Source organism: Archocentrus centrarchus, chromosome 14 (genome assembly GCF_007364275.1).
Source record: "Archocentrus centrarchus isolate MPI-CPG fArcCen1 chromosome 14, fArcCen1, whole genome shotgun sequence".
In the NCBI taxonomy this organism is placed as follows: Eukaryota; Metazoa; Chordata; class Actinopteri; order Cichliformes; family Cichlidae; genus Archocentrus; species Archocentrus centrarchus.
Genome location: NC_044359.1, coordinates 20,561,928 through 20,576,525, shown reverse-complemented (window position 1 = coordinate 20,576,525; position 14,598 = coordinate 20,561,928). Strand labels below are relative to the sequence as shown.

The window sequence follows — 14,598 nt, the reverse complement described above, 5'->3', positions numbered from 1 at the left end:
TCGCCTCTTTTGAAACCACCCTAATCTATATCTGGACTCATGAACTGCCTGTGGTGCAGATTTCATGCCAGAAAGAAATGGTTAAGGTTCATTGCCAGTATGGCCCGTGGACTAATCTTCAGCTCAGTAAAAAAGCGCTTGGTTTATCTTTCATTCCACAAAAAGTCCTTGAAATGAATGTCATCCCTCATCTTATGGTGATTCAGTACTGAGCACTTAATATATGTGACTGCTGTCTTTTGTAATCTGCTCTCAGAGGCATCAGGATGAGCCAGCAGCCTTAACTGCACCAACACCTGTTTGATTCCTGTCAGGGATCTTTAACACGTCATTACTCCTTTTCTCCTTCCCCATATTCCCGTCACTTTTTGTCAGCATAATGTAATTAAGGCAAAATGCTGGAAACTCTGAAAAATCAAACTGTGTCTTAATATTTACCGTCTGTATTTAGTTTTTCTATATTAGAGTCTGAAAGTGATTTATGCTGCTTTTTTTTCCTGTGAAAGAAATGGACCATTTTTAAAAATCCAGAATCCATCAAACGTGCAGTCTGCTCCTTAAAAGGCTTTCTATAGACAAGACGATTTTTCTTAGACATCTTGTTTTAAGAAATATCTATTTTTTTTATTGTAGTGAGACTGTAGCAGTGTAAGTAGTGAGACTGCATTAGTTTCCATACAGATTGAACTGCTTTACATAAAATGAAAGCTCTGAGAATCTGTTTAACAGATTTTTTTTTTTTTTTCAAATCAAGATGCCTCACATGTCTCACATGGCTGTAAAAGCCTTCTGCTGCTGCTGAAATCCCCTGTGCTACTGCTATGAAATGAATTTTGCAGTCTCTGAGGTAAATAGCCCTTTAGTTATAGTATTTTCTATGGAATCTTCTTCATGACCAACCTTGAGTAATTTTTTTTCTGTCAAGTTTTTTTTATTGTCAAAAATTCAGCTATTTAAGCATTCTAAAAATAATCATTGTTGATTTGACAGCTGACAAACTGGATAAGAGCTGGTTTTTGGGCTGCAGGGTTCTTCATTTGCTTTGACTTTGAATTTTAGCTTCCTCTGATTACAGGCATTTTTTTTAATGGTTAAAAATACATTAAACAGTGGCGGTATTCTCAAGGGTGTCACCAGATATATCACACCATGATTTATGTGTTAATTGGACTCAGTCAGGTCTGACTGAGTTCAACTTCTGTGACAGCAGAAAAGTTGAAACTCGTGTCTCTAGCTAATGCACTGTATGATTTCTTCAAAAGTGCAACTAAAATAGGAGATTCACACATCAATGAGAATCCATTAATGTGCTGGCTGAGCCTCGAGGGGCCAGGCCAGTATTTTGTGGATTGAGGTGTAGACGGAACGTATCTGGGCCAAGACTTCCTGTTTCATCTGCTGGTCATTGTTTTCAAATACAGATTTATTTTTATTTTATTTATTTATTTCTCTACCAGCAGGCTGCTGTTTGGTGATTCTTGATATCATTCGGCTGCTGCTTCACGGAGTTTCTTGTCCTGCAATTTGACGGACTCAATTTTGGACTGCTGCTGGTGACAGCATTTTTTGTTCTGCTGGGGGCTGGAGAGCCATTTTACCCAAAACCTGAGGTAGAATTTTTTTCTTTTTCCAATGCACTACTACTTGAAGCTCAGTGAGGCAGCAGAGCACAACAAGGATTTCCTTAGCTAGCCGCTGTCCAAGGCGGAGTTGGAGTCTGAACCGCAAGACGGGACTTGCTCGGGAGGCAGCTAATTATTGCTCTGTTGTTTATTTGTCACAAAGTGGGCCAAATAATTTTTGCAGAAGTGCTTAGTTAATATTTTATAAGTTAATAATTCTTTTTTTTTTTCTTAAAAAAAGAACTTGTGCTCCTCCCTTTATGTGCAGCAATGCGACTGCACACCCCATGCTGCCACAAACAAATAGAATCTAGTTGCATGCAACGTCTGAGAATACCTTACTTAATTGTTTGCTTGAAAACCTCATATTATCTAATGCCTCCTTCATGGGATAAACATCTGCCACTGCTTTAACACGAGGCCAGTATTGTGTCATGGTGCATCTGTGTGCATCTATCTAACACACAAAGAAACTTAGCATCTGCTGTGCTGGTGGATAAATCAAGAACTTTAGAAAATTGTCTTAGAGCTTTTAATTTATCTTCCCGTTGGAGTGAACATTAAGTTCCCACTGACTTGTGGCCATTTTGTACAAAAAGAAACAGCCACCCAGGGATCATTTATTTTCATTTAAAGGCCAGAGGGGAGGCACAGGCAGTCTGGCTGGCAGAGCATCAACTGAGTTCAGTCAGGTGAAACTGTCATATCTGTGCTCATCACGCACGCACGCACACACACACACCAATGGCTACTCAGTGATAAGATGAAGTTAGATTCTGCTTCACCAAAGAGTTCACCTTTAAGTATATATCTAATCTGGCAAGAATAAAAAAAAGATGCTCCCTTATTAGGTGGATAAGATCAGCTTCATCACGCTGCTATCTGTCAGAACACAGTGCAGAGAGAGGAGAAACTCTTTTATAATCCCAAAAATATAACTGTTGTGACTTGTAAAATGAAGAACAGTCCAGCTTGCCTTAAAGACTGGTGGGGGCAGCTAGAAAAATTGGAACAGCTGCCGAGCCCTGAAAGAACATTTGGGCAAAAAGACAAGTGTTACTTCAGGTTTAAGGACTGGATTGGACAACAAATCTGTAACCAGCAGAGTCAGTAATAGTTTCCCAAATTATCTAAGTACAATAATCTGATTTTTTTTTTTTTGACTGTGTCAAAGGGTCAGGTCAGAGCTACATTACTGTTTGTCTTTGTTTATCCTTTGTTTCCTTGCTTTTCCATAGAAGTGAAAGTTTTCTGCATTCACTCCCAGCAAAGCTCCTTCTCAAGTACTTTTTGTTCTGCTTAGATAGTTTCACAGTGAAAGGATGTAATTGGCCTAATGGAACAGAGGCCGTACCATATCGGGACAGTCAGGGGAATTAAAAATAGAAATAAACACTGCTGACCTCTACAATCGTGGCAGGATCTGCAATTAATCATGCATCCCTTTCTAGATATTGACAGATTAAACCCCTTTGTATGCAAAGCTGTGCCTCTACTCAGTTACTGCTCCATCCAGGACAAGTTAGTGCCCTGGGTAGAGGGCTGTAGTTGTTCTTTTGGCTTACATACAGTGGGCCTTGCTGGGTCATGTTCCCTCTAACAACGTCCTTCGGGTTGATTTAACATTTGTTACACACTGACAGATTGCTCCACCTACAAGCAAACATGCTGTGTGAAGCTTTTTTGACTTACCCACTTGTAGTGTAGGCTGAAACTTTGTTTTTCTGAAACTTAGTTTTAGATCCAAGTCCTGCTTATGCAACCTTGACCTCAAAGTGCTCTTTGATTATAATGTTTAATTGCAGGCTCATTATGGCATACACAGCTTAGCTGTGATTGTGGCAATTATCTGGAGATAATGAATAATTTTTCCTAGACAGAGACCTGCAAACATCTCCTTAAAATATCAGCAGACCTAATGTTTAATATTTTCCTTTGCAGTTATTAGTTTTTCTGTTTTAATTAGAACCAACAGGTTAATTACATACCATTTTAAATATGAAGCCCATTTGTGTTTGCCAGCATTTAAAAGAATAACTGTTGAGTCTGTGGCCAGTACATTGTGAGTATTGATTCAGAAAGCAGTTTTAATTAGGGAAGTGCCAATTTTCATCTGAGTCAACACAATTTGTCAGACACATAGAGACAGATATTTGAAAAGATCTGGTAAGTGATCGCTTCCTTTTTAGGTTAACTTTTGACCCCCCAAAAAAGGGGGGTGGCATCTGCATGTGTGTGTGTGTGTGTGTGTAGCTCTTTGAAATGTTGAGAAATGTAATTTCTTATTTGTGGAGTTTTCAGATTAGTTGAAGAAGAAAGTAAGTTGTTGCTGAGGGGAAGATGGAAAATGTGTAGCAGCTAAATTGAAGGATGTTTGTATATGATTATCACAATCATATGACTCGGCTGATGCAGTATAGGTTTGGTTTTCTAATAAGGCAGCCAACTGTTTTTCTTCAAGTGGCATTCACAAATAACATCTGCACTTTTGAATTATAGTTTGTTTATTTTGGTCCAGATGTGTTGATGAGTTTGTAAAATTGTGGCTTTTTCCTGTGGTTTGGTTATTTTCACACAGAGAAAAACTCCAAGCGAACTCAAAGTGAACAAATCACATCACTACAAACCACTTGAGAGGGTTCAGTCTGCTTATGTGCCAGATGTGTTTGGGATGGGAGCAAGAAAAATAAATATGGGAAGAGGGTGCTGTATTCTGGACTAGCGAATAACTTGGAGAATTTACGTTAATTTTACAGCTAGTTGATACGGTTTGTGTATTCTACGCATCTGTGGTACTCTGCCACAATCCAGGATGCAAAGCATACCTGGCTACAGGTAGGTATTTAGCTCACACTTGCAGTGTACACCAGGCAGTTGGGTCAGCAAAAATGTGTTGATTGATCACAGTACTGGAAAGATGTACAATTCTTAAACACTACTATGCCATAGGATGTTTTTTTTTTCTTTTCAGAAATAGAAGCTGCTCAGCACATAGCATTATTGCATTGCTATTCTCAGTGACTAAGACTGACTCCTCACTATAGGTGTCTGCTTACTAAGACAAATGGATTTCCCTCCTGACTCCACTCACTTAACTTCAGAGGTGCTCATCCAGTTGTCCCTGTTTGTTACTATCCGTGCACCTTGTCACCTTTTCTTGTGCCTTTCTATTTTCATGAGTGCTTTGGATTCAGCTGCTAGAGTGTGTATTCTGAGGGCATCAGTCAGACTGTAGGAGTCTTGTGATCTTTTTGTTGAGTGTACACATACACATGCACGCACACAAACTCTCAAAACACAGTGGATTCAGAAAGCATGTGTGGGCGCCTTCACTTTTTTGCACATTTTATCTTGTAGATTTAATCTTGAATGGATGAAATTGTTGTTTTTTCCCCCATCCGTCACACAGTAATATGTAATGGTAAAGTGAAAATACTGTCAGATTTTTTTTTTTTTCTTTTCAAATCTGTTAAAAATGGAAAAACTGAAGTCTCTTATTTTCAGAATTATTTAGGCCTTTTAATTTAGTACGTTTGGAAGTCCCTTTGGCAGCATTTAAAGCTTTGGGCTCTTGGGTAAGTCTCTACAAGCTTTGCAAACATGAACAATTTATCCCCTTCTTCCTTATAGATCCTCTCAAGCTCTGTCAGATTGGATGGGCAGCATCTCTCAACTGCCATCGTCAAGTCTTTCCACAGATGATGCATGAGCAGTGTTTGCCATGGATGGTCTGTGTGGGGAAGGGGGAGGATGTCTTGTCAATGTCAGCTTCTCTCTTTCTCACTCTTAATAGTAATTATTTTCCTTTGCCTTCAAATAAGGGAGCTTTATTGTTTAATTACAACATTACAGATGGATCAAAGCTTCTCTTGCTATACTTGTTAGGACAGGCAGCTGTACTGCTGTTAGCGGCAGAGCTTCTAGCATTCTCGCCACAGTTGCTAGAATCAGCATATCTGTGCACTCTGGATCAGATTTTCTGTATCTGTATCACACGTTTCACACACATCTCACCAGCTGCCTGGTCCTGCCACTGAGAAGCAGCCCCCCCACAGTATGATCCTGCCACCCCAAGCTTGGGATAGCAGAGTTCAGTTTTTCCTCATCAGACCTGAAACTTTTCTCTCATTGGAGTCCTTGAAATGCTGTTTGACGAATTCCAAGTGGGCTGTCAGATGTCTTTTTCCTCGAGTGGCCTCTGTCTAGCCACTTTACCTTAAAAGCCTGATTGATGAAGTGCTGCTGACATGGTCATCCTTCCAGCAGGTATCTCTTCAGAGGACTTATGAATCTCGTTTTGAGTGACCACTGAGTTAGACTGCCAACTTTATGAAGAGTCGTGGTGCTTCCAAACTTCTCCTATTTCATAATTATTGAGGCTGCTGTGCTCCAAGTTTTAGAAATGGCTTTCTGCCTTGGACTTGATGTCTTGTTCATTTTCTCTGACACTGAGTGTGAATTTTCAGAAAAGATTGGAGTATAAAATGTGGAGAAAAAAAAGCTATGCCAAATAAAAAATGTTTTTTTATAAATTATCACGTCTCAGTTGATCTAAATTATTTTCAAATCATTACATTTACATTTTTACTTTTATTTAACAGAGCATACCAACTTTGTACGTGAACATAGTTTTAAACTACATTCAGCCAGTTCAGTTTGCCAGAGGTGGACGTCTCTTGGGTTCTGGACACTCTCAAGGACAGTTAAGGCCTCAGCCACTCAACCTCTGTTCGCTAGGGAATAATGTGTATTCCCTGACAGGCTGGCAAGTGGTTGCTGGAGGTTGTTGGCTGCCCCTAGGTACAAAGAGGGTGCTGCACCACAACCACCTTGTGATTACTTTGGTCTCTTGGAGGTTGCTGTGGTTTGCTTAGAAGACACTGACTTATCTGCAAACACTTGCTATTTACTCCTTGCGCTGCAGTGAAAATTGAAAAAGTGTGATGTAAACTGGAAACAGAGAGCACCTGCCTTCAGGGTAAAAGTTATGCCTTACTGCTGCAGCAAACACATTTCAAAAGGCACAACTTCTACTTTGAAGGCAGACATGCTTCGTTTCTGGTTTGCATTGCACTTTCCACAGTTTCACTACTGCTTGGTGAGTAGTTTAAGAGTGTTTGCAAAAAAATTAGCATCTCCCATACAAACTATGGGCATGCATGGCAACCTGCTACGCAGTCATGAGGTTTTTGTTGCAGTACCTTCTTTGTGACCAATTTCACGCTAGTGATTTCTAACAACCACCAACCGATCTTGGAATACGCCCTGGAGTGCCACAGAAAAACGGTCTGAACTTTCAAGAGATTTCAATTTTTGAAAAATCTGTTTTGCCAGTAATTACAGTATTTTGGTGACATTTTGGTGGGCACATATTTTTTTACCAGTTTAAACTTAAATCTGAAGTTGAGGAGCTGAATAACTTAGAATCCCTTTCAGATATACACTTTACTGGCACTCTATATAAGTGTCCTTGTCAGTTTTCAATAAGAGCCGCAACAGCAGTCTTTCTAGGTTGGTGTTATTTGCGTATCCCTTTCTAGAGTCTAAACTACGGACAGTCGCATTAACTTTTCTGCATGTCTGTGCAAATTCCTGCTGAACTCACTCAAAAGCATGATCATATACATTATGATCTTTTTTTTTCTCCCCTCACTAACTTGCAAAATGTGGGCATGTATTCCAGGCTGTGATGCACACACATGCAGATACAGAGATCCTGCTGGATTTCATCCCAACAAACCAAGTGCTCTCAGAATCGGAAAATCCTAAGTTCACACGGCCTTGCCGACTTTTGATCCCTTTCCTGCAAAATGATATAGATGTTTCACAATTTCAAACCTGGACTTGCATTGGTAATTCCAGTCTCCAGTGTGGAAGTAGGGAATGAGTCCAGCATTCAATAAAAAAAAATCAAATCATACATGAAAAGCTGTCTGAAACAGAATAACACACACTTATCGCCTTTGATTAGGCATAAGCACACCAGCCTCTTCAGTTCATTTTTTCTTTTTTTTACACACAATGGCTGCAGTATTTTAGTGCCCTCCACTGTTATTATGGTTATTCTCTGTTTTTCTCCCCATGTCCTCATAAAGGCGTACTTGATTCTGTATATTAGTTATTGATCTAATCAAGTTGTGTGGCCTCCATGGTTACATTTGTACAATAGCATTAAAAAATAATGTCAGCAGACTTTTCTGATAGCAGATGTAGACCCTGTAGCTTTTTGTGTTAACATTTAAATTTGAATCATATATGTGGCATATGCAACACTGAATTAAAAAAAAAAAAAAAACGAACCTGTCTTTTCTCATGTGTGTGTGAATATAATTTCTGGTACGTTACATAATACAGGTTTAAAAACATCTGGAGGACCAATATCACGTTTTCTGGAGCCAGATGCTAAGAACCTAAAATAGATGAGATTAATAAAGTTTCTATCAATGCATGGCTAAGCATGACGAGGCCGTAAAGCCATACTCATTAATCTTTTAAGACCTTTCCACTGTCATCTGAGGAAAAAGCCAAGTTGACTTTAGCTTCCTGAACTGTCACTAGCGTAAGGATGTGTTCAAGCTTTCTACTGACATGAAGGGACTGGATAGACTGCCACCCTTTTCCCTTATTAATTCTTTTCAACCCTCCAGTTTCCCCCTCCGGTTCTCAGTGTTTTCTTTCGCTCTCTTTCTTCTGGCTCTGCTCAAAAGCTAAACTGATGAAAATGAAGGCACCGCTGGTGGTCATTCAAAGTCTCACTGATATTAAAACAGATTGTATAGCATCACTTTGCTCTTTCCATTGTAGTTAACTCGATGTCTTGCAGTGGTTAAAGAAAAGCCTGAACAAAATCTGTCTTCTGTATCACAGCCATACATATTTTTCTCTAATTGAACTGTTGTTATCAATGTGCCATCTAGCTGCTTTGGGGGCTGCTTTTAAGGTACTACCTGAGCGAAACTGGATGAAATCAAGTATAGATCTTTTTATTAACTCTAAAAAGGGGATTTATCTTCATCTGTAATTTATTACTTCACACCTGTGGTCAGTATTGTGCATTTTATTCAAATGTTTTAAAGTTAAATGAAAAACAAAATTGGCTTCTTTGATCATTGTAGTTCCTATTATTTTTCTGATTTAACACCAAAACATCTAGGCGCTAGGAGGGTTATTCCATATAAGGACGAACAACTCCTGCAGAATCAGCTGACTTTTTTTTTTTTTTTTTTTTTTAAGTGCTAACTTTAGCATATCTAATGGTGGGGGGAAAAGAAAAAATTCCACCGTTTTATACTATGAATATTTTTAGTTACAGTCCCTCCAAGTACACATGTGATCCAGGCCTTTTCTGTGTGCTCAAAATGCAGGCATTTTAAAAAACTAAGGAACACCAGTTTTTGTTTCTTCATTTCATGGCTGTTCGCTACATTCCCGACCGTTAAAATATGACTAAATTATAAAATTATTTTGACACAGAATGAATCATTGCTAGAAGATGAGCATGGCATCAAAATGCAGGTTAAAAAAAAAAAAAAAAAAAAAAAAGCGAGACCGTAGATGTGCTGTAATTTGTTTTGACAGCCACCTCTCTCACATGGTAATATCACCCTTTGAAGTTTAGCCAAAGTGCACTTTTTGAAGTTTTTTCAGTGAATTGTCAGTAAACGGATCAAACATCCACGACACCAATGTTTGCTTTTCTTACTCTATATGCAAGACATTAAACTGGTAGAGTTTTGCTTTTGATACTGTGATTATATCCCATGATACTGATGCTCAAAGTTTGTTATAGAAAAAAAAAATAACTTGCTCAACAAAATTGAGCTTTTGGAGCGGTTGCAAACTAATTTAAAATTCCTAACTGCTTTTTAGTCCTGAACATTTGACATGGCTTAAAAAAGTGAAAGGTCTCCTTTCACCCCTGTGTACTTCAAGGGCCTGTAACTATGACATTTTTAAAAGGACGATTTTGCACAGCTTAATTAAATATACTAAAGTTATTGTACAAAAAAAAAAAAAAAAATCAGCTGAGAGGGTCAGGAGGATTTTTCACGAGATTATCCAGGCAGTATGTGTCAGTGTATGATAATGAGTTGTCTGATTATGCGGTTTTGTATTCATCCATCCTTCAGTCCACCCTCATTGTTCAAAGGTTGAATGCTTTTCATGACCTGCTGAGTATTAAACTGTGAAATTAGTTTATCATTAAACTTGTGACAGCCCTTATTGAGCATAATTGATCATACAAACACAACACCACATTTAAGAGTATTAAATATTGCTATGCTTTAAAAAGTGCATATATAATTGTGCATATATACACAAGAACCATCCAAAGAAAAGAGAACTAGTTAAGCAGAATTTGACAGTAGCAGTGCTTTATTAAACATCAGAGTATTTCACACATTATTTCTGCATTGGTCAGTGCTGCGCTGCACTAGAGCTTTGTATCTTCAAACTGCTCAGGGATGCAACTAGAGCTTCAGTCTCTGTTCTCTGGTGTGTAAGGAAGAGCAGAACTTTTATGTGGGATGCTGTAGCTGTTGTCTTCTTTGTTTCATTCCGGCAGCCACCAACACTCCTTTGTGGTTTGGACAACCCACTCTCTCCTCGCTGCCTGTCCGACTTACCACCTGACGGGGTAAATGTACCAGTACATTGCCTGTGCTCTGTGTCAGTGTGATTGTGACTATTGTTAAAGCCATCAGTATGTCGTGGTAATGGTGTTTCTGCTAGACGTGGTCCATTATCATCTCCTTGTAAAATGTACCTTATTACCAACTCCATTCTCTCATTGTCATTTAAAAAAAATGGTGCTGTATTTAAGTCTTAATCATTCATATGTAACAGACCTGTAGCAATGTAGCTTGATAACATATTTCTAGTTTTCCTTACCTCCTGTGGTGGTAGAAGTCTCCATGTTTTTGTGTTTATTTTGTTCTTGCTGTTTATGTATCCTCATTGGTCTTCCTACCAGCTCCTCAGTTCAGCATGTGAAAGGAATAATGATTAGGTTCACCCTGACCTTCTCTTAATGTTTATCCATCATATATCCCAAATGTCTTTGGCCTAATCGTTTGAGTCTTAAAAAAAAAAAAAGTCTACACTGGACTATTAGTTGGCTGAAGTCTTTGTAGTGTGTTAAAGTGCAAAGATGTGAGGCGATGCGAGGTGACACAAAAAGCTTCAGTCAGCCTTTGCTGGGTTTAAGGTCAGCTCGGCTTATCAGGGCCTAAAGTTTCTTTGTGAGGAAAAGAGAAGAAAGTTTTCAGCCCACAACTCGTGGCCATGTAACTTTTTTTAATTAGTATGGCTAATGACTCTGAAGATGAACGATGATGGCTTTTTAACCAGATTAAGCAGAAAAGGCATTCAGTGACATTTTTATAGTATAGCAAGTTGAAATACTTTTTTTTTTTTTTTTTTCTCATGTCCAGCTGATCCAAAATAATTGTGCCTCACATCGTTAATAATCCTACGTTTCCAGCCTTGTGTGCAGCATTCATAAATATTTGTAAAGTTCATTACTGTGTAACAGTTAGTATAAAAATAATTACTGAAGGTTGACTATTTACATTGCACACTAACGTATGTCAAAAACATTACAATACCCAAGCAGACATTTAATTTGGGTTCTCTGTGTGCAGACTAATGAATCTCTGCTTGCCTACATGCTTTATTTGCTCACAGACTAAAGCATAACAATAGCAGCAATCAGCCCAAATAATGAGCACTTTATTTTACTCAGTTAAAGATGTAGATCTTTTTGAAGTGACCATCTGATTTGTTGTCTCTTTTGTGGAGTTCAGCAGTTATTATGCATTTCTGCATTTCTTTAAATTGTCAATCTAGCATTTACTTATGTGTGTCTAAATGGCATTTTATTTCAAAAGGCCTGAATTCTTTTTTTTTCTTTTTTTTTTTAAATTGTAATTAAGGAGCATGATTTTCAGTGTCTAACATTTCTATCTTGATCTTTGTCAGGACCATCACATCCCACTGAATGTGCCATTATGTATAAAACTGTGATCTGCATAACTTGCTACAATAAAACATCCAAATCAAGGCTTTGTCCTTTTTAGGAGCAAGATCAGATTTCAGCAGTCCTTGACGCTGACAAAATGGTTTATAGCCAGTTAAAATTGGGCAGTTCTGTGAGGCGTGAGCTCAGCATTGAATCTACATGCAATGGGACCTTAGGCGATTCTCCAGCCAGCAGCAGTGATGTTTTAAAAATAAAGCCAGTGTATTTAAAGCCGGTGTTTCAACATTACCAGTATTTTTTTTTAATTGATTAAGTACAGTCATGTGGGCTCTGTGCAGTCCTGTGAAAAACTAAGTACCCCCTTTGTCCCTCCAAAAGATTTAAGAGTAAGTGACAGCCAGATGCAGCCAAATGCACTCAATTAACTCAATCAACTGATCATCGGCGTGTGAACACCTCTATAAAACAGAATTTTTTTCAGTTTGTTGGTCGGCAGCATTCAGGTGTGTGTTGACAGAAAAAGAATAATCTTCTCAGGCATGGACTTCCTAGCAGATTCACTCCAAGGCCAGACTGTGCAATGCTCAGAAAAAGTGCAAAAACTTCAAGAGCTGCAATTCAGACTTTTTTAGTAGGATTGCGTACAGTTCTGTGAAGAATCTTTTTTACACCTTTTTACTGAGAATGTCTAGCAGCAGCCATCTGTTAACAGTTACCGATCTGTTGTTTTTGTTTGGAAACAGGTGCCATTGAGGGCGTTTGTCCTGTTGTAAGTCTTTAACCGACCATTCGGCAAACATTAACAGAATGCTAGTGTATTGGAAAAATGTGAGAACACTAGTATTATTTCACTTTGCATCAAATGTATAAATCTTACTAAGGTTTCAATAAACTAAACTAGCTTTCATCTGGAAGTATAAGCAGGTGTAAATAATTATTTCTGGCATTCAGCTTCATCCACGAGAACGATCCCGCAAGTGCCCTCTAGGTGAATTGCAGCTGTTTTTTGTTTTTTTATGGGGGGGGGTTGCATGCCATAAAAGTGATGTCATCACAGTGCTTTTTTTTTTTCATGACATGTTCAGTGTGAACAGTTTGGGAACATCCAAATCACAGCAAAAGACATAATTTCATTCGTCTCGTTGTGCATGATTCAGTGGGAAAAACTGGTGTTTTCTTCTGATCAGATGGGCCACGTTGTGCTACCGAGCCTTTATGTAACAGATGTATAAGCCATTGTACCTGATTACTCCTATAATAGACCTGCATCAAAAGCTTTAATGGATGTCCATGTTACATAAGCAGTGTTCTGCCTACTTATTACTGATGTACATAACATTATATGAGATCAGTCTTAAAATAGAAATGCATGTAATGCACACAGAGCAGGTGTTACATTCCCAACTTACTTTTACTGGCTAGGACAGTGTTTTCTTTATTCAGAATTAAGTAAGAACCAGACGTGTTAGACATGTTGAGAAAATCTGAAGACTAGATGATGGCTTGCTTTATGTAGTAATCGGAGTTACTGTATGAACATTGCTACATTGAGTAGAAAAAAAAACATACTTTGTTTTAACCTCCTGAGACCCGAGCTCCTGTTTGTGATGCATTTCTAATTTCTCCTAGATATTTGTGATTAGAGGGACCTGATATGTACAGAAACTAAGCTTCCTCTTTGAAAAGGAAGTTGTATTTTGTTACATGGTTGTTACATACTTTCATGAAAAAACACAATGGGATTATTTTATGGCATAACACAACAAAAACAACATGACTTAACAAAGTATAAACACTATTGAGCAGAATGAAGTATAAGGTGCAGGAAAGCCAAAATGTAATGTCCCCATATGTGGACATATGGTCTCAGGAAGTTAAAGACATTCTTTAGTCATTCATTGTTAGTGTGTAGTTTCCTGTACACATTTCTTCTATTTCTTCTATTTTTATCAAACTGTTATTGGGACACCCAAAAGCTGCTTTTGGGTTAAGTGAAGCAAGTTTAAAATATCATATCCTCCACTTAAATATGCCACATTAATTTAATTTCATACATATAAAAGAAGATTGTGACATTCAGCAGCTTACCCAGCCTTTTTATTAACATGTAAAAGCTGTGTTTTATTCACTGATGTTCAATAACAGCCCTTCAAAGCGCAGGGAACATTTACTCACAAATGGGAAAACCACTCCTCTAACCACAAAAAAAAAAAAAAAAAAAAAATCAAGCGCTCAGCCAGACAAGAACTTCGAATTACTTCCATTAGTCTTCTATATCTGACAAGTGCTGCCTGCTCATGGGGTCTGTTTGAAGACAAATTCACTGCTATGCTGAGCCCAACATTTTTGTAAAAAAAAATGTTGTAACCAGGCCAATCTTCGTCCAAAAAAACGCAATTTAAGCCCCTGATTCCACATTAGTTGTCTGTTATGTCATCTCCATATATTACATGGAGAATAGATGTAATATTTTAAGCCCAGTTTCTGTCAGATTCTGTAGTTGATTGGTCATTGTGGTTGCAGACATGGCAAAGCAGGGTGCCCCCCCCCCCTTTTAAAACAGTTGCTCTTCTTCATCGTGTCATTATTTTTATTGCATTAACTTCATGTTCGCACTTAAAGAATAATGGCCTACCTCAGCTCAGCTGCTTTTGCTTTTCTAGAAATGCTCCCTGGGACAGGTGTTTCAGATTCTTCTGTTAACACCAAGGTCAGCTGTTTTCTTTTTTAACAGGTACTTTAAGTAGTAAAGCAGTCCAAATGATTTGCTTGTGATCTACATTATAGAGCTGTGTTGTTTGCAAGCGAAGGAGAATATTTTTCTTCTTTTGATCCGCGTATCTTCTGCCCAAATGAGCTTCATTCTCTAATGTCAGTTTAGTCTGAACAAAATGTACTCGTATCCCGAGAGTATCCCCCTCCGGGATCTGAGTCACACTTGCCGTCTTTCCATGCTCACCCTCTATGGAGCAGTTAGGGACTTTACACCCTATT

At 38.3% G+C, this 14,598-nt stretch overlaps 1 protein-coding gene across 4 annotated transcripts in view; it reads left to right on the top strand.

The window, feature by feature from the left end:
* The window catches only part of klhl13 (kelch-like family member 13), a 41,063-nt gene that overhangs the window by 10,085 nt on the left and 16,380 nt on the right, over positions 1 to 14,598 (top strand). For 2 of the 4 annotated variants that reach the window (XM_030746490.1, XM_030746489.1), the window contains one exon: positions 10,189 to 10,260. The exons of the other annotated variants lie outside the window; for them this stretch is intronic. In XM_030746490.1, the coding sequence (XP_030602350.1) occupies positions 10,189 to 10,260 (72 nt within the window). The remainder of the gene's footprint in view (positions 1 to 10,188; positions 10,261 to 14,598) is intronic. 4 annotated transcript variants of the gene reach the window in all.